Consider the following 21,112-nt stretch of genomic DNA (forward strand, 5'->3'; position numbering starts at 1 on the left):
CGCTCTGGCGGTTGGCCTTCCGCTGCTCGTCGGGGGGGAGGGGGGGCATGGGGTACGGGTAGCGGCGGCTGGAGGCGATGGAACCCGTGGAGGACGTGGGAGACTTGGCCGGGGACAGCGTCCTGTGTGGGACAGGAAGTGACATCGTTCAGGCGTGACCTTGTCTCTTGGAGTATAATGAGACAGAGTGTATAGGAGTCTGTCTGTCTGTCTGTCTGTCTGTCTGTCTGTCTGTCTGTCTGTCTGTCTGTCTGTCTGTCCGTCCGTCTGTCTGTTCTGTTGTATGAGGGGGGCGGGGGGGGGGGGGGGCAGTCGAAACACAGCCGAAAGCCGTACAACAGAAATGTTGTGTCAAACCATGTGACTTCCATTGGAAATGCATCGGGGCGGCCATGACACTTAACCCTTTGTTTACATCTAGCATCCAACAATGTTGTCTGCTAGATGTGAAGGTGTGAGTGAGACCTAAGACAATTATCCAATTAAATTATCACAAGTACACAACACAACACAACACAACACAACTCATTCAATAGATGTTTCTTTTTTTTAATATATTATAAAATATAATTTTTTATCCCAAGATTTTGTAACCCATTTTCACCCCTGTGTCAATTACCTAATGTGATCCTGGGCTCTACACACCCTCCGCCAACCTGGGGAGAGCAACGGACTTGAACTCATGCTTCCTTCATGCCTGAGTGTCCAAGTTGCTCCTTTACACCTGACAGGGGGGAGTTTCCCTGGTTGGACGTAGCGCGTGGAAGGAACACGTTATTCCAACCAGTTCCTTTCCCCTCCATCAGGCGCCCCGGCTGGCCAGGGGGATGCAGTTTAGAGACCAGGATTACTGCATGTTTTTTGTACCTACCCTAGGGGACACGGGGAGAACATGTGAGGGTACCTACCCTAGGGGACACGGGGAGAACATGCAAACTCCACACAGAAAGGCCCTTTCGTCAACCCCGCCTTCGGGTATGGGCACTGATGACGCGGAGGAGGAAACACGCCACCTGCGCCCACAGCGCCCACAGCGTCCCGAGCGGGAATCGAACCCAGGACCTTCTAGCTGTGAGGCGACAGCACTACCGACTGTGCCACCGTGCCCCCTAGGGGGCGCCACCGTGCCCCCCTCAATAGATGTTTCATAATATGAAAGCAATAACAAGTGTTTGTGTTTCCTGCAGAGAAAACCTTTCCTCTGACAACTAGTAGGAAGAACATCCCAAAGTGGGGTCCGGGGACCCCAGGGGTCCCCAGCTAAAAGATAGTTAGGGACCAAAATGGACCCTTATGGGTCTGTAATCTCAGAGTTAAATTGATCTTTACAATATGAATTTGGGTCCCAGAGATAGAAATACCATTAAATGGGGGGTCCGTAGACTAATGCATGTCAAACTGGGGGCCCTCGACATTAAACGGGTTGAGAATCACTGCTCAGAGCCATAAAAACCTTCACTTGGGGGTCCCTGGTATATTGTTTCAAATGGTGGTCCGTGGGCTAATGAGGGGGTCAATTTGGGGGTCCTTGACAAAAGTCTGGGAAATGTATTTTCGGTAGATCTGCTATTTTCAGCAGGTGTAAAAACAGTCATTACGACGGCATCAAGGCCCGCCAAAATACATTTCAGTCGACTGAATCAACTGTAGATTTAGTCGACTGAAATCACGTGACATCTAGTCGACTGAAACTAACACAGGCAAAGGCATTCCAGGTGACTACAATGTGACTAAAACTAAATGAAAACTATATTCAAAAGTCAAACTTTTCTGCCAAAATCGACACTGACCTAAAGTAAGGTCCACGAGGGTTTCTATTCACATCTTCTACCCATTTAGTTACATCACAACACGCAGTTAGGATGCGAGGGGTTAAATACCTGTGGGGGGAAGGGGGGGATGGACACGAGACAACGAGAGGGAAGGAAGGAAGGAAGGAAGGAAGGAGAGAAGGAAGGAAGGAAGGAAAATAAATTAAAAAAACAACATGAATTAAAAAAGGAGGAGGAGGAGGAGGAGGAGGAGGAGGGGGAGGAGGGGGGGGGAGGAGGAGGAGGAGGAGGAGGAGGAGGAGGAGGAGGAGAGGGGGAGGAGGAGGAGGAGGGGGGGGAGGAGACAGACATTGTGAAGAAAACATCAGCCAAAAGATGCAAAGACACGATGGTGGATGAGACCCAGAAACACCAACTGCAACGACAACTATCCTATTACTATTACTATACTATTACTATTACTACTATTACTATTACTGCTATAGGAATATAACCAACTATACGAACAACTAGATCGGGGCACAGCGAGGTCTCCACCTGGGAGGACACAGAGACAGAACACTCGTGTTCTGGGAGGACACAGAGACAGAACACGCGTGTTCTGTGGAGGACACAGAGACAGAACACGCGTGTTCTGGGAGGACACAGAGACAGAACACACGTGTTCTGGGAGGACACAGAGACAGAACACGCGTGTTCTGGGAGGACACAGAGACAGAACACGCGTGTTCTGTGGAGGACACAGAGACAGAACACGTGTGTTCTGTGGGGGACACAGAGACAGAACACGCGTGTTCTGGGAGGACACAGAGACAGAACACGCGTGTTCTGGGAGGACACAGAGACAGAACACGCGTGTTCTGTGGAGGACACAGAGACAGAACACGCGTGTTCTGTGGAGGACACAGAGACAGAACACGCGTGTTCTGTGGGGGACAGACTGTGGGCTGTATTTTGCGTGTCTTAAAGGACCACTTCACCACTTTTCAACCTATCTTCATATAATAGGTCCTCACTAATAATCATGATAAAATGGCACGATTTCTTTCTACTCAGTCTGTGTCTAATAGGAGGGCTGTGGGCAGTTCAGAAACCGTCTTCCAGTGACATCATCATTAGGCAGATTATTTTTTAAACAAGATTTTTTTTTACAAAAATGTAATGTTTAGATTTTCATTATCGTGAGAACGATGGCTTCCATTTTCGCATTGCAACTTTTCAGGACTAGAAAGCCTGCCGTTTTTATTAGCTTGTATTCCCCATCGATGATGTCACTGGAAAACGGTTTCTGAACTGCCCACAGCCCTCCTATATGAGACACAGACCGAGTAGAACGAAATTGCGCCATTTCTTTGATGATTATTAGTGAGGACCTATTATATGAAGATAGGTTGAAAAGTGGTGAAGTGGTCCTTTAAGTACCAGGTCTTATTCCCTATAACTTGAGTAAACTAAAGACCTGGAGGCGTGGTCAATGCTCTTTGGCCACTCAGAATAGCCAAAGAGCATTGATCACGCCTCCCAGGTCTTTAGTTTACTCAAGTTATAGGGAATAAGACCTGGTACTTAAGACACGCAAAATACAGCCCATAGTCTGTCAGCCCCCTACAGTATCCCCCCCCCCCCCCCCCCCCCCCCCCCACTGGGGTCTAGAAGGACTAAATTGTAAATGATACCATCATATAGAAATCGCTGTGAAATGTTGCAAAAATAAATACATACATATTTAGCGCACTTGTTCGAATGGACACTAATCAGCCCAGCGGACCCCCATTTGAAAAGACATGCCAGGGACCCCCATAAGATACACCAGGGACCCCCATAAGATACACCAGGGACCCCCATAAGAAATACCAGGGACCCCCATAAGATACACCAGGGACCCCCATAAGATACACCAGGGACCCCCATAAGATACACCAGGGACCCCCATAAGATACACCAGGGACCCCCATAAGAGACACCAGGGACCCCCATAAGATACACCAGGGACCATAAGATACACCTGGGACCCCCATAAGATACACCAGGGACCCCCATAAGATACACCAGGGACCCCCATAAGATACACCAGGACCCCCATAAGATACACCAGGGACCCCCATAAGATACACCAGGGACCCCCATAAGATACACCAGGGACCCCCATAAGATACACCAGGGACCCCCATAAGAGAAGATATGTTACGGCTCTAGCAGTGATTCTCAACCGGTTTAATTGCAAGGACCCCCCAATGTAATGGCATTTCTATCTCCTGGACCCCCAATTTATTATTGTAAAATCAATGTTAATTTAACTCTGAGAGTGTACGAATGGAATCCATTTCGTTCCATTTGAACACTCTCAGAGTTACAGACCCATAAGGGTCCATTGTAACTTGACCCACAGCACACTTACTCTGTGGAGTTGGAGCGAGCGCGGAACTTCTTCCCTCTCAGCTTCTTACGATGTCCACTCACGTTACCTACACAAAGACAACCAATCAGAGAGTTTCTTCTTACACAAAGACAGCCAATCAGAGATCAGCTTCTTACGTTGTCCACTCACTATATATATATATATATATATATTTTGGGCCAATCAAATCATTAGAAAGAAGAAAATAAAGGCAGGAGACAAGATTATTTGTTTTGTTTTTCATCTTATAAATTATTTGATCGGCCCCAAAACATTGTGTTCGTTGTCATGATTTGTTACGATCCGAGTTGGCTTTGTCCTGCGGCGTAACCGTCTTTAAATAAATACTTTAAGAAAAGCCTATGGGGGAAAAATGCATTGAGATTTATTTCCTGGGCCACTCGTCGTTCTGAAAGGGGGAGGGACTGCGACCCTCTATTAAGGCGGTTCCACGCATCGCACAAGGTGCTCTTTTTTCACTTGAGCACCAGCCCCGCTAAATGTCTGTGCACGCCACTGTCCTGCCCCGCTAAATGTCTGTGCACGCCACTGTCCTGTCCCTCTAAATGTCTGTGCACGCCACTGTCCTGCCCCGCTAAATGTCTGTGCACGCCACTGTCCTGTCCCTCTAAATGTCTGTGCACGCCACTGTCCTGCCCCTCTAAATGTCTGTGCACGCCACTGTCCTGTCCCTCTAAATGTCTGTGCACGCCACTGTCCTGCCCCTCTAAATGTCTGTGCACGCCACTGTCCTGCCCCGCTAAATGTATGTGCACGCCACTGTCCTGCCCCCTCTAAATGTCTGTGCACGCCACTGTCCTGCCCCGCTAAATGTCTGTGCACGCCACTGTCCTGCCCCGCTAAATGTCTGTGCACGCCACTGTCCTGCCCCGCTAAATGTCTGTGCACGCCACTGTCCTGCCCCTCTAAATGTCTGTGCACGCCACTGTCCTGTCCCTCTAAATGTCTGTGCACGCCACTGTCCTGCCCCGCTAAATGTCTGTGCACGCCACTGTCCTGCCCCTCTAAATGTCTGTGCACGCCACTGTCCTGTCCCTCTAAATGTCTGTGCACGCCACTGTCCTGTCCCTCTAAATGTCTGTGCACGCCACTGTCCTGCCCCTCTAAATGTCTGTGCACGCCACTGTCCTGCCCCGCTAAATGTCTGTGCACGCCACTGTCCTGCCCCTCTAAATGTCTGTGCACGCCACTGTCCTGCCCCGCTAAATGTCTGTGCACGCCACTGTCCTGTCCCTCTAAATGTCTGTGCACGCCACTGTCCTGCCCCTCTAAATGTCTGTGCACGCCACTGTCCTGCCCCGCTAAATGTCTGTGCACGCCACTGTCCTTGCCCCGCTAAATGTCTGTGCACGCCACTGTCCTGTCCCTCTAAATGTCTGTGCACGCCACTGTCCTGCCCCTCTAAATGTCTGTGCACGCCACTGTCCTTGCCCCGCTAAATGTCTGTGCACGCCACTGTCCTTGCCCCGCTAAATGTCTGTGCACGCCACTGTCCTGCCCCGCTAAATGTCTGTGCACGCCACTGTCCTGCCCCCGCTAAATGTCTGTGCACGCCACTGTCCTGCCCCCGCTAAATGTCTGTGCACGCCACTGTCCTGCCCCTCTAAATGTCTGTGCACGCCACTGTCCTGCCCCTCTAAATGTCTGTGCACGCCACTGTCCTGCCCCTCTAAATGTCTGTGCACGCCACTGTCCTGCCCCTCTGAATGTCTTCCGTTTCTTCATAGCCATTAGCTTCTGTATTAGCCGCGGCCTCTGCCACCGAGAACACGCGTTTTCGTCCCCGCTAAACCCCTTATCCCTAAACTTCTTTGCCTTTTTTTATTTTTTATTTTTACTACTTTGAAAAACATTTTTGAACAGTTCAACTAGACAATCTACACATCGACACGTTGTGAGCTTGTAGACCGGGCCATTTTCAACTATTCAAAAATGTTCAGCAAAATAGTAAAACAATAAGTTTATAGGCATGAGGTGTTTAGCATGGAACGTGTAAATGTAAATGTTAACGGTCTACCTTGCCAGGAGTTGCTCCTGGGTCTGCCGTTCTCACAGATGTCTGAGATGTGTTTGGCATCAGGAATCCTCTCACTCCACGAGTGTGACAGGCCGTTAGATCTGTACGCACGTACACGTACACGCACACGCACACGCACACGCACACACACACACCACACACACACACACACACACACACACACACACACACACACACACACACACACGCACACGCACACGCACACACACACACACATGCGCACACACACACACACACGCGCACACACACACGCGCACACACACACACACACACACACACACACACACACACACACACACACACACGCAACACAACTTCTCATTAGTCATCAGCATTGGTTAGAATTGGACGGAATGATTCACGTTTGAAGATTCTTCCTCTCATCCACTAAAAGAGGACATTCTGGATGAGAGGTCCCAACCGGACATTACGTAGAATAATAACAGATTCTTCCTCTCATCCACTAAAAGAGGACATTCTGGATGAGAGGTCCCAACCGGACATTACGTAGAATAATAACAGACCAAAACATTATAATAAATGCACTTTGAGATCAGAATGAATGTATGAATATTCATATACCAGTAAGACGCGCAAACGCGGGAAGCGAACGCAGCTGAGACCCTGCAGATCATGTCTGTCTGTCTGTCTGTCTGTGTGTCTGTCCCGCTGTTACTGTATATGTGGACCTGGCCCCTTTTGTGCCCATATATGGAGCTGAGTGATTGCTGATGCAACACACTCCATATTTGGATAGCGGGACAGACACACGGACACACGGACACACGGACAGACAGACATGATCTGCTAGGTCTCATAGTAAGTGCTCACTGCATTCGCAATCACTGCGTTCGCAACAATCTACAATGTCTGTATATGAAATATATATATATATGTTGATGTTGTGGGCGGGGCTGTGAAGAGTGGGCGGGGCCATGCAAATGGGAGGAGCACATTATGGCGCCATGGTAACAGCAGCAGTGAGGGAGGCAACGTCACGGCCAATGAACGAATGATCCCATCCTCCGTGGTACCCAGTTACCATGGTAACGGGATGATCCCATCCTCTGCAGTACCCAGTTACCATGGTAACAGGATGATCCCATCCTCCGCGGTACCCAGTTACCATGGTAACAGGATGATCCCATCCTCCGTGGTACCCAGTTACCATGGTAACAGGATGATCCCATCCTCCGCGGTACCCAGTTACTATGGTAACAGGATGATCCCATCCTCTGCAGTACCCAGTTACCATGGTAACAGGATGATCCCATCCTCCGCGGTACCCAGTTACCATGGTAACAGGATGATCCCATCCTCCGTGGTACCCAGTTACCATGGTAACAGGATGATCCCATTCTCCGCGGTACCCAGTTACCATGGTAACAGGATGATCCCATCCTCTGCAGTACCCAGTTACCATGGTAACAGGATGATCCCATCCTCCGCGGTACCCAGTTACCATGGTAACAGGATGATCCCATCCTCTGCAGTACCCAGTTGCCATGGTAACAGGATGATCCCATCCTCCGCGGTACCCAGTTACCATGGTAACAGGATGATCCCATCCTCTGCAGTACCCAGTTACCATGGTAACAGGATGATCCCATCCTCTGCGGTACCCAGTTACCATGGTAACAGGATGATCCCATCCTATGCAGTACCCAGTTGCCATGGTAACAGGATGATCCCATCCTCCGCGGTACCCAGTTACCATGGTAACAGGATGATCCCATCCTCCGTGGTACCCAGTTACCATGGTAACAGGATGATCCCATCCTCCGTGGTACCCAGTTACCATGCTCTGAAATGCTTCTCGACATCCAGAGAGTTCATTAAACTCTGAAAGGGGCCCAAAGTTAAATGAATTAACGTTGTGGATTCTAACCCACGTGCCCCAAAGCAAACAGAACTCTTCCAACCTGGGCCCTCATTTCCAGGTTTGCTACCATTACTTGGTTTGACATTAAATCGTTAAATTTAATGTCCTGTGGCTTTTTAGGCCAGGTGTAGGCCTATGGCCAGGTGTAGGCCTATGGCCAGGTGTAGGTGTAGGCCCAAATATTAGATGATAATGTTGATGAAATGTTGGTATCATCACTTATTAGCAACAAGCTGATGGAAACGGTGCCCAGGTGGGAAAACTAAATGACTCATCATTTAAAAAGAAGCGTGATATGCACAACGGTATAGAGCCTGGCTCGCTCGCACGCAGACACGCACGCACGCACGCAGACACGCACGCACGCACGCAGACACGCACGCACGCACGCACACACACACACACGCACACCTGCAGACACTCTCAAGTGGCGGATTGTGACGGCGTGTGTGAGTCAGCATTGCTCTCTCTCTCTCTCTCTCTCTCTCTCTCTCAGCCTGGGAACACTTGAACTTCCATGTGCGGACAGAAGAAGAAGCTGTATTTTGCGTCATTTCCGGGTTTCTATCCATCTGGTGAATGGAAAAGAGGCTCCGCCCACACGGCATTCCGCCGCTGGGGCGAAGCTGCTCTTCCTGGGAATCCGGGCCGGCGTGGCAACCCTGCCGCGTGGGCCGTGGGCGGAGCTTCTTTGTCTAAAAGACCGGAAATTACGCAAAAGACAGCTTTTTTTTATCCCACGATTTTGTAACCCTTTTTTCACCCCTGTGTCAATCATCTAATGTGATCCTGGGCTCTACACACCCTCCACCAACCTAGTCCCCATGTATGGGGGACAAGGGGAGAGCAACCTAGTCCCCATATATGGGGGACAAGGGGAGACCAACCTAGTCCCCATATATGGAGGACAAGGGGAGAGCAACCTAGTCCCCATATATGGGGGACAAGGGGAGAGCAACCTAGTCCCCATATATGGGGGACAAGGGGAGACCAACCTAGTCCCCATATATGGAGGACAAGGGGAGAGCAACCTAGTCCCCATATATGGAGGACAAGGGGAGACCAACCTAGTCCCCATATATGGGGGACAAGGGGAGACCAACCTAGTCCCCATATATGGGGGACAATGGGAGAGCAACGGACTTGAACTCATGCTTCCTTCATGCCTGAGTGTCCAAGTTGCTCCTTTACACCTGACAGGGGGGAGTTTCCCTGGTTGGACGTAGCGCGTGGAAGGAACACGTTATTCCAACCAGTTCCTTTCCCCTCCATCAGGCGCCCCGGCTGGCCAGGGGGAGGCAGTTATAGAGACCAGGATTACTGCATGTTTTTAGAACATGCAAACCTCCACACAGAAAGGCCCTTTCGCCAAACCCCGCCTTCAGGTATATGGGCACTGACAGCTTCTTCTGACCGTGCATGGAATCTAAAGTGTTCCCAGACCCTCTCTCTCTCTCTCTCTCTCTCTCTCTCTCTCTGGTGGAGCATGCGTCATAAGGCGGAGTGGAGCAGCGTGACTACCTGAAGCCAAACAGGGAGATGTTCTGGGAGATGGAGTGAATGGATGGGGTGAAGGACAGAGTGAGCTGCAGGTTAGACAGACAGCCAGACCTCTTTTTGGAGCTGCCGCCGGAGTTGGAGCTCACGCCCGGGGGCATGTCGCTGTAGAACGAATCCCCGCCGTCTCCCGGCTTCTTCACATAGTCCCCCGGAGGTACGGGGCTGTGGAGGAGGAGGGGGAGGGGGAGGGGGAGGGGGAGGAGGAGGAGGAGAGGGAGAGGGGGAGGGAGAGGGAGAGGGAGGAGGAGGAGGAGGAGAGGGAGAGGGGGAGGGAGAGGAGGAGGAGGAGGAGGAGGAGGAGGAGGAGGAGAGGGAGAGGGGGAGGGAGAGGGAGGAGGAGGAGGAGGAGGAGGAGGAGGAGGAGGAGGAGGAGGAGGGGGGGGAGGGGGAGGAGGAAGAGGAAGAGCAGGATGCATATTGTCAGATTAACATAGTGTTGGATGCATATTGACAGATTAACATAGTGTTGGATGCATATTGTCAGATTAACATAGTGTTGGATGCATGTTGACAGATATCAGTATGTATGTATCATAATGTGATTCATATCAGTATGCATGTATCATATCAGATGTTAACAAACCGGCAGAATCTTCGGTGGACCTCAGACTCCATGTAGCGTCTCTGTCTGTAGCTCCTGGTGGAACAACGACGCAAACACAACATGAGACACGACGGACTGACACGCTGAGGTCATTCTGACCTGAGGTCATTCTGACCTGAGGTCATTATGAGAGCCTCATGAGACCTGCTGAGTATCATTATATCGTTCTGAGAACCTCATGGTGTATCATTATCATCCTGAGAACCTCATAGAGTATCATTATATCGTTCTGAGAACCTCATGGTGTATCATTATCGTTCTGAGAACCTCATAGAGTATCATTATCATCCTGAGAACCTCATAGAGTATCATTATCATCCTGAGAACCTCATAGAGTATCATTATATCGTTCTGAGAACCTCATGGTGTATCATTATCGTTCTGAGAACCTCATAGAGTATCATTATCATCCTGAGAACCTCATAGAGTATCATTATCGTTCTGAGAACCTCATAGAGTATCATTATCATCCTGAGAACCTCATAGAGTGTCATTATCATCCTGAGAACCTCATAGAGTATCATTATCGTTCTGAGAACCTCATAGAGTATCATTATCATCCTGAGAACCTCATAGAGTATCATTATCATCCTGAGAACCTCATAGAGTATCATTATCATCCTGAGAACCTCATAGAGTGTCATTATCATCCTGAGAACCTCATAGAGTATCATTATCATCCTGAGATCCTCATAGAGTATCATTATCATCCTGAGAACCTCATAGAGTATCATTATCATCCTGAGAACCTCATAGAGTATCATTATCATCCTGAGAACCTCATTCAGGTATGGGCAACTTTGACGATGGCGAGGGCCAATATATCTCCACACTCACTCCAGAGGGGCCACAGTGCATATCACTGTCGTAGCAAAAATAAAGCTTTGTTTTGTCAAGCTCAAAACACGTCGCGTTGCGACGCGCTTTGAGCTTGTAGATCGGCTATTTTTGCTATATTTGAATTGAAAACCTGCATATTTTTTTTGCTATTTTTGAATTGGAATTCTGACAAGTAACCTTTTTATTGAATTTTAAATGCATTTAGTTATAGTTATGTTAACTTCATATGAACTGTTAACATAACTACGTTGGACACAAAAAGGCAATACCATTTTAATACTAGTCATTAAGTACTAGTCATTTAATACTAGTCATTTAATACTAGTCATTAAGTAACTAAAGCGGGTTTGGAATTATAACAGCTGAAATCAATACTATATCAGTATTCATGAGGGCCGCATTAAGTGAAGCTGGGGGCCGCATGTGGCCCCCGGGCCGCCAGTTGCCCACCCCTACATAGATTATCATTATCGTTCTGAGAGTTCATGAGATCTGCTGAGTATCCTTATTGTTGTTGGCAGGGCGTTCCACAGGAGCGGAAATAATTTAGTCCCTTGTTTGTGCCGAATCTGGGTTTCACATTGTGACCTTTACTTATAGGACCAGGGTTAAATACATATAAATATATAGTATAAATAAAGTATAATTAATTGATCAGGAGTGAGTGACAGGTGACCGTTACTTCAGGGCCAGGGTTAAATAAATATAAATATATAGTGTAAATAAAGTATAATTAATTGATCAGGAGTGAGTGACATGTGACCGTTACTTCAGGGCCAGGGTTAAATAAATATATAGTGTAACTAAACATATAATTCTTACTTCAGGGCCAGGGTTAAATAAATATATAGTGTAACTAAACATATAATTCTTACTTCAGGGCCAGGGTTAAATACATATATAGTGTAACTAAACATATAATTCTTACTTCAGGGCCCAGGCTGTGCCGGCCAGGATGAGTCCCAGGAACAAGAAGGAGCCCACGACGGCACCGATGATGACGTTGGTGCTGACCGCACCTGATGATACACACAGAGGGGGGGAGGGGGGCACACTGACCATCAGGCACATTAACACTGACCATCAGTCACACTGACCATCAGTCACATTAACACTGACCATCAGTCACATTAACACTGACCATCAGTCACACTGACCATCAGTCACTTTAACACTGACCATCAGTCACACTGACCATCAGTCACATTAACACTGACCATCAGTCACATTAACACTGACCATCAGTCACACTGACCATCAGTCACATTAACACTGACCATCAGTCACACTGACCATCAGTCACACTGACCATCAGTCACACTGACCATCAGTCACATTAACACTGACCATCAGTCACATTAACACTGACCATCAGTCACACTGACCATCAGTCACATTAACACTGACCATCAGTCACATTAACACTGACCATCAGTCACATTAACACTGACCATCAGTCACACTGACCATCAGTCACATTAACACTGACCATCAGTCACTTTAACACTGACCATCAGTCACATTAACACTGACCATCAGTCACTTTAACACTGACCATCAGTCACATTAACACTGACCATCAGTCACTTTAACACTGACCATCAGTCACACTGACCATCAGTCACATTAACACTGACCATCAGTCACATTAACACTGACCATCAGTCACTTTAACACTGACCATCAGTCACATTAACACTGACCATCAGTCACACTGACCATCAGTCACATTAACACTGACCATCAGTCACATTAACACTGACCATCAGTCACACTGACCATCAGTCACATTAACACTGACCATCAGTCACATTAACACTGACCATCAGTCACTTTAACACTGACCATCAGTCACACTGACCATCAGTCACATTAACACTGACCATCAGTCACATTAACACTGACCATCAGTCACTTTAACACTGACCATCAGTCACATTAACACTGACCATCAGTCACACTGACCATCAGTCACATTAACACTGACCATCAGTCACATTAACACTGACCATCAGTCACACTGACCATCAGTCACATTAACACTGACCATCAGTCACATTAACACTGACCATCAGTCACTTTAACACTGACCATCAGTCACACTGACCATCAGTCACATTAACACTGACCATCAGTCACATTAACACTGACCATCACGCTTAAGAGGAAAAGCCTGAAAGGAAAGCAACAGGATGGGGATCAACCAGGAACAAGGGAAGGATGTTACAGTACAAGCACATTATTACGACCTTTAGGTGTGCGTGTGCTTAGGTTTAGGGCTAAGTTTAGGGCTAGGTTTAGGGCTAAGTTTAGGATTAGGGCTAGGTTTAGGATTAGGGCAAGGTTTAGGATTAGGGCTAGTTTTAGGGTTAGGGCTAGGTTTAGGATTAGGGCTAGTTTTAGGGTTAGGGCTAGGTTTAGGATTAGGGCTAGGTTTAGGATTAGGGCTAGGCTTAGGTTTAGGGTTAGGTTTCTGACTTGCTGGGTGTTGAAAAGCCAGTCGACCTGTCGGGCTGCTTTTCGTTTTCGCCCAGGAAATGGAAACCCAATGCATTCTCCCATCGGCACTTCTTATTTAATTTATTTAAAGACGGTTACGCCGCGGACAAAGCCAACTCGGATCGTGACAAATCATGACAATGAATACAATGTTTTGGGGCCGATCAAATCATTTATAAGACGAAAAACAAAACAAATGGTGTTGTCTCCTGATTTTCTTTTCTTCTTTCTAATGATTTGATCGGCCCAAAACATTGTGTTAATTGTCATGATTTGCCACGATCCGAGTTGTCTTTGTCCGCGGCGTAACGATCTTTAAATAAATTAAATAAGAAGTGCCGATGGGAGAATGCATTGGGTTTCCATTTCCTGGGACAGTTGGGTTTTTCTGAAAGGGGGAGGGACTGCGACGCTCTATTTCCTTTTCTTTCTGATCAGGACAGAGATGAGGTGAGGAAGGAGGAGGAACCAGGAAATGACATCAAAGAAAGACGACAGAAACACGACGAAAGATGAAGTGAAATCTGACCTCCAGGCAACGCCGTCAAACACATGAGCCTGTCCGCGAGGAATGGACGAAAACTAATGAAAACAAAATGACATGCATGTTCAATACAATGAAATCATTTATGGTCAAATACAATGAAGCACTGAGAAAACTGTTGCGCCTTTCTTCGTCCTTTTTTTTCCTTCAAACTTGACTACGGTAGCGGTGGTCTCAAAAACATAAGGGAAACTTTGACAGGAAAAGACTCGCTCACCGTATAGAAAAATAAGTAAAACTCCTTAGACTGAGACTTTCTTTTATCATGCTCTGTGCTCATGGTGCAATTAAAAAGCAAACGTTTCGGTCCTCAGACCTACAATGAAATCGTTTATGGTTCAATACAATGAAATCATTAAAAAAAAAAAAAAACTATTTTCGCCACGGACCACCACACCATTTGATGACATTTAGCCTATTTAGCCTCAGAGATAACAGGCAAAACGTTGATCAAAATAACAACTCTTCTACATTCTCTAATCGTGTACACTTTAACAATAATGTAACTGTATTGAAACCTAAACACAAAAGGACAGACAGACAGACAGACAGACAGACAGGTACCTGAGACAGAGGCCGGGGGTCCCACCACCAGGTAACCCAGAGGACTGGTGGAGTTACAGTCCTCTCCCACCCAGCCCAGGTGACACACACACCTCAGCTCGCTGCTGCACACCTGAGGACACGCACACGCACGCACGCACACACACACACAAACACGCACGCACACACACGCACGCACACACACACACACACACACACACACGCACGCACGCACGCACGCACGCACGCACGCACGCACGCACGCACACACACACACACACGCACGCACACACGCACGCACACACACACGGACGCACGCACACACGCACAGAAGCACACACGCACGCGCACACACACACACACACACAGAAGCACACACGCACGCGCACACACACACACACACAGAAGCACATTACAACTTCATTACATGGCATAAGGCAGAACATTCAACCATTATGTTAACTGTCTACTATTACAGACTTTGACAACACTGTGGAAAATGCTCAGTGCTGTTGGGATTTACAAATGTGACTCTTTTTGTTACAGAGACAGTCATGGTTGAGGAGAGGAGAAAACAAGACTGACTGTTCAGGAGAAAACAAGACTGACTGTTGAGGAGAGGAGAAAACAAGACTGACTGTTGAGGAGAGGAGAAAACAAGACTGACTGTTGAGGAGAGGAGAAAACAAGACTGACTGTTGAGGAGAGGAGAAAACAAGACTGACTGTTGAGGAGAGGAGAAAACAAGACTGACTGTTCAGGAGAAAACAAGACTGACTGTTCAGGAGAAAACAAGACTGACTGTTGAGGAGAGGAGAAAACAAGACTGACTGTTCAGGAGAGGAGAAAACAAGACTGACTGTTCAGGAGAGGAGAAAACAAGACTAAGTGTTCAGGAGAGGAGAAAACAAGACTGACTGTTGAGGAGAGGAGAAAACAAGACTAAGTGTTGAGGAGAGGAGAAAACAAGACTGACTGTTCAGGAGAGGAGAAAACAAGACTAACTGTTGAGGAGAGGAGAAAACAAGACTAGCTGTTCAGGAGAGGAGAAAACAAGACTGACTGTTCAGGAGAGGAGAAAACAAGACTGACTGTTGAGGAGAGGAGAAAACAAGACTGACTGTTCAGGAGAGGAGAAAACAAGACTGACTGTTGAGGAGAGGAGAAAACAAGACTGACTGTTCAGGAGAGGAGAAAACAAGACTGACTGTTCAGGAGAGGAGAAAACAAGACTGACTGTTGAGGAGAGGAGAAAACAAGACTGACTGTTCAGGAGAGGAGAAAACAAGACTGACTGTTGAGGAGAAGAGAAAACAAGACTGACTGTTCAGGAGAGGAGAAAACAAGACTAACTGTTCAGGAGAGGAGAAAACAAGACTGACTGTTCAGGAGAGGAGAAAACAAGACTGACTGTTGAGGAGAAAACAAGACTAGCTGTTGAGGAGAGGAGAAAACATGACTAACTGTTGAGGAGAGGAGAAAACAAGACTAACTGTTGAGGAGAGGAGAAAACAAGACTGACTGTTCAGGAGAGGAGAAAACAAGACTGACTGTTGAGGAGAAAACAAGACTAGCTGTTGAGGAGAGGAGAAAACATGACTAACTGTTGAGGAGAGGAGAAAACAAGACTGACTGTTCAGGGGAGGAGAAAACAAGACTGACTGTTGAGGAGAAAACAAGACTAGCTGTTGAGGAGAGGAGAAAACATGACTAACTGTTCAGGAGAGGAGAAAACAAGACTGGCTGTTCAGGAGAGGAGAAAACAAGACTGACTGTTGAGGAGAGGAGAAAACAAGACTGACTGTTGAGGAGAGGAGAAAACAAGACTGACTGTTCAGGAGAGGAGAAAACAAGACTGACTGTTGAGGAGAAAACAAGACTAGCTGTTGAGGAGAGGAGAAAACATGACTAACTGTTGAGGAGAGGAGAAAACAAGACTAACTGTTGAGGAGAGGAGAAAACAAGACTGACTGTTGAGGAGAAAACAAGACTAGCTGTTGAGGAGAGGAGAAAACATGACTAACTGTTGAGGAGAGGAGAAAACAAGACTGACTGTTCAGGAGAGGAGAAAACAAGACTGACTGTTGAGGAGAAAACAAGACTAGCTGTTGAGGAGAGGAGAAAACATGACTAACTGTTGAGGAGAGGAGAAAACAAGACTGACTGTTCAGGAGAGGAGAAAACAAGACTGACTGTTGAGGAGAAAACAAGACTAGCTGTTGAGGAGAGGAGAAAACATGACTAACTGTTGAGGAGAGGAGAAAACAAGACTAACTGTTGAGGAGAGGAGAAAACAAGACTGACTGTTGAGGAGAGGAGAAAACAAGACTAACTGTTGAGGAGAGGAGAAAACAAGACTAACTGTTCAGGAGAGGAGAAAACATGACTAACTGTTGAGGAGAGGAGAAAACAAGACTAACTGTTGAGGAGAGGAGAAAACAAGACTAACTGTTGAGGAGAGGAGAAAACAAGACTAAGTGTTGAGGAGAGGAGAAAACAAGACTAACTGTTGAGGAGAGGAGAAAACAAGACTAAGTGTTGAGGAGAGGAGAAAACAAGACTAAGTGTTGAGGAGAGGAGAAAACAAGACTAAGTGTTGAGGAGAGGAGAAAACAAGACTGACTGTTGAGGAGAGGAGAAAACAAGACTAACTGTTGAGGAGAGGAGAAAACAAGACTAAGTGTTGAGGAGAGGAGAAAACAAGACTAACTGTTGAGGAGAGGAGAAAACAAGACTAACTGTTGAGGAGAGGAGAAAACAAGACTAACTGTTGAGGAGAGGAGAAAACAAGACTAAGTGTTGAGGAGAGGAGAAAACAAGACTAAGTGTTGAGGAGAGGAGAAAACAAGACTAAGTGTTGAGGAGAGGAGAAAACAAGACTAACTGTTGAGGAGAGGAGGGAACAAGACTAGCTGTTGAGGAGATGAGAAAACAAGACTAGCTGTTGAGGAGAGGAGAAAACAAGACTAGCTGTTGAGGAGAGGAGAAAACAAGACAGACTGTTGAGGAGAGGAGAAAACAAGACTAACTGTTGAGGAGAGGAGAACACAAGACTAACTGTTGAGGAGAGGAGAAAACAAGACTGACTGTTGAGGAGAGGAGAAAACAAGACTAACTGTTGAGGAGAGGAGAAAACAAGACTAACTGTTGAGGAGAGGAGAAAACAAGACTAAATGTTGAGGAGAGGAGAAAACAAGACTAAGTGTTGAGGAGAGAAATCTGCCTCATCTGTTTGGCATTCTAACGCCATAATATTGAAGAATTCTGTGTGTGTGTGTGTGTGTGTGTGTGTGTGTGTGTGTGTGTGTGTGTGTGTGTGTGTGCGTGCGTGCGTGCGTGCGTGCGTGTACCCCATGTCCAGAGCAGATGGTCTTGTCGGTGGTTCCAGGGCAGAAGCTGAAGTTGAACTGCTGGATTGGGAGACACTTGTGGTTGAAGCAGATTGTGTCTGTCCCGCACGCCGTTCCATCCTCCACATATCCCAGGTCACTGTCTCCATCGATGAGCACATGACCCCCGCTGCAGCCACACACAAACACACACACACACACACACACACACAAACACACACACAAACACACACACACACACACACACACACACACACACACACACTGGAGTGAGTGTGGGTGGAACTATAGTGGCCCTCTGAAGTGAGTGTGGCACTACAGTGGCCCTCTGGAGTCAGTGTGGAACTACAGTGGCCCTCTGGAGTGAGTGTGGAGCTACAGTGGCCCTCTGGAGTGAGTGTGCAACTATAGTAGCCCTCTGGAGTGAGTGTGGATCTATAGTGGCCCTCTGGGGTGAGTGTGGAACTACAGTGGCCCTCTGGAGTGTGTGTGGAACTATAGTGGCCCTCTGGAGTGAGTGTGGAACTATAGTGGCCCTCTGTAGTGAGTGTGCAACAAGAGTGGCCCTCTGGAGTGAGTGTGCAACTATAGTGGCCCTCTGGAGTGAGTGTGGCACTACAGTGGCCCTCTGGAGTCAGTGTGGAACTACAGTGGCCCTCTGTAGTGAGTGTGGAGCTACAGTGGCCCTCTGGAGTGAGTGTGGAGCTACAGTGGCCCTCTGGAGTGAGTGTGGAACTATAGAGGCCCTCTGGGGTGAGTGTGGAACTACAGTGGCCCTCTGGGGTGAGTGTGGAGCTATAGTGGTCCTCTCCATTGGTCCAAGCTGCCCAGGCCTGCTCTAGACAGTCCTACCTGCAGTCCAGTGAGGTGCTGTGCTGGGCCAGAGGCACAGAGAAGGTGGTCAGGCCTCCCTGCAGTTCTCCCAGGCGCGGCGCCGGGGAGATGTTGGAACACAGCAGGTACCCACAATGCACGTCTCTGAAACACAAAGGAAGACGCTGCAGTGTGCCTCTACATTTAACCCATTCTGACCTGAGATCAGATTCACACGAGGTTTCCACTGGACACACACTGGTCTGATTGACCCATTCGGACCTGAGATCTGATTCTAAAAATGTCAGTCGTTCTTCGATTTTTCAAAAATAGCAGACCTATAAGCTCGTAGCGCGCCACTCGGTGGCGCGCTATGAGCTTGTAGATCTGCTATTTTTCAATAGCTAAAGCATAACATGATGCTAACACCAAAATGGGTTCCCGTTCAGAATGGGTTAAAAGGACCATTATTTATTCTGCATCTGAGCCACGGACCACCATTTGTGACTACATTTTGAAGGAGGGACTGCCGTTGGATTTCTTTGAATTTTCGTTTATTTGAAAGCAGGGAATCATAGCTTCAAATGGACACATTGGTTGTTCAGTTTGACCCGGCAGTTGTGGAGATATGGCTTATAGAGTAACGTCTTGCAGAGAAACAGCGAGTTGAGAAAACAGGCTTGGTCTCTAACATTACACCTATAGCTACATGTTTAAGCATTTATTTCATATTTACAAGTCTTCTGTGGTCTCTAACATTACACCTAGCTACATGTTTAAGCATTTATTTCATATTTACATGTCTTCTGTGGTCTCTAACATTACACCTATAGCTACATGTTTAACCCATTCTGACCTGAGATCAGATTCATACGAGGTTTCCACTGGACACACACTGGTCTGATTAACCCATTCTGACAGTCGTTCTTCGATTTTTCAAAAATAGCAGACCTACAAGCTCGTAGCGCGCCACTCGGTGGCGCGCTATGAGCTTGTAGATCTGCTATTTTTTAATAGCTAAAGCATAACATGATGCTGACACCAAAATGGGTTCCCGTTCAGAATGGGTTAAGCATTTATTTCATATTTACAAGTCTTCTGTGGTCTCTAACATTACACCTATAGCTACATGTTTAAGCATTTATTTCATATGTACAGGTCTTCTGTGGTCTCTAACATTACACCTATAGCTACATGTTTAAGCATTTATTTCATATGTACAGGTCTTCTGTGGTCTCTAACATTACACCACTGACCACCATTTGATAATATTTAGCCTCTCAGACCCAAAACTAAAGAATATTTTGTTGTCGTTGGATAAGAGTTTGTCAGCAATTTCATGATAACAAGCAAATAACACATTTATCCATGTTATAATTGTGTGGCAATCTTGTCGATTAAGCAATGCAGATGTTTAACAACAATTTAACTCTATAACTCACTGTTTGTTACATTGTATCCAGGTGTTTTAACTCTATAACTTACTGTTTGTTACATTGTATCCAGGTGTTTTAACTCTTTAACTTACTGTTTGTTACATTGTATCCAGGTGTTTTAACTCTTTAACTCACTGTTTGTTACATTGTATCCAGGTGTTTTAACTCTATAACTTACTGTTTGTTACATTGTATCCAGGTGTTTTAACTCTTTAATAACTCACTGTTTGTTACATTGTATCCAGGTGTTTTAACTATATAACTTACTGTTTGTTACATTGTATCCAGGTGTTTTAACTCTTTAACTTACTGTTTGTTACATTGTATCCAGGTGTTTTAACTCTATAACTTACTGTTTGTTACATTGTATCCAGGTGTCTTTGTCTTTGCCACAGTTTCCTTTCTCCGTCCCTTCGATGTTCAGCTTCTCGTAACAGAACTTGTCTGCAGCAGTGGCCTCTAGTGGTGAACAAAGCACACAGCTCAGCAGTGGCCTCTAGTGGTGAACAAAGCACACAGCTCAGCAGTGGCCTCTAGTGGTGAACAAAGCACACAGCTCAGCAGTGGCCTCTAGTGGTGAACAAAGCACACAGCTATGAGTGTCACTGCTTGACCACATTAACCCCAATCTGAGAATCCCATCGTCAAATATTCGGGAAAACGGCGGCCCCTGCTGTCTGTCTTGAGAGACTACATGGGCCCTAAAGTTCAAACGTTTTCATGTCAAGGACCCCCAGATTGACACTCATTAGCCCACGGACCGCCATTTGAAGAGATATGCCAGGGACCCTGTGATGCCCCACACACATGAG

At 46.9% G+C, this 21,112-nt stretch overlaps 1 protein-coding gene across 1 annotated transcript in view; it reads right to left on the minus strand.

Annotated features, from left to right (window-relative positions):
- The window catches only part of adam22 (ADAM metallopeptidase domain 22), a gene marked incomplete at both ends in the record, with an annotated part of 108,409 nt that overhangs the window by 1,616 nt on the left and 85,681 nt on the right, over window positions 1-21,112 (minus strand). The window contains 10 exons of the mRNA XM_080767285.1: window positions 1-122; window positions 4,171-4,237; window positions 6,209-6,309; window positions 9,633-9,833; window positions 10,255-10,308; window positions 12,044-12,134; window positions 14,723-14,834; window positions 18,052-18,220; window positions 18,904-19,029; window positions 20,654-20,759. The exon at window positions 1-122 is cut by the window's left edge and continues 5 nt beyond it. Of these exons, the coding sequence (XP_080623411.1) occupies window positions 1-122; window positions 4,171-4,237; window positions 6,209-6,309; window positions 9,633-9,833; window positions 10,255-10,308; window positions 12,044-12,134; window positions 14,723-14,834; window positions 18,052-18,220; window positions 18,904-19,029; window positions 20,654-20,759 (1,149 nt within the window). The remainder of the gene's footprint in view (window positions 123-4,170; window positions 4,238-6,208; window positions 6,310-9,632; window positions 9,834-10,254; window positions 10,309-12,043; window positions 12,135-14,722; window positions 14,835-18,051; window positions 18,221-18,903; window positions 19,030-20,653; window positions 20,760-21,112) is intronic.

This window comes from Protomyctophum bolini (genome assembly GCF_963924005.1).
Source record: "Protomyctophum bolini genome assembly, chromosome: 7".
Classification (NCBI taxonomy): domain Eukaryota; kingdom Metazoa; phylum Chordata; class Actinopteri; order Myctophiformes; family Myctophidae; genus Protomyctophum; species Protomyctophum bolini.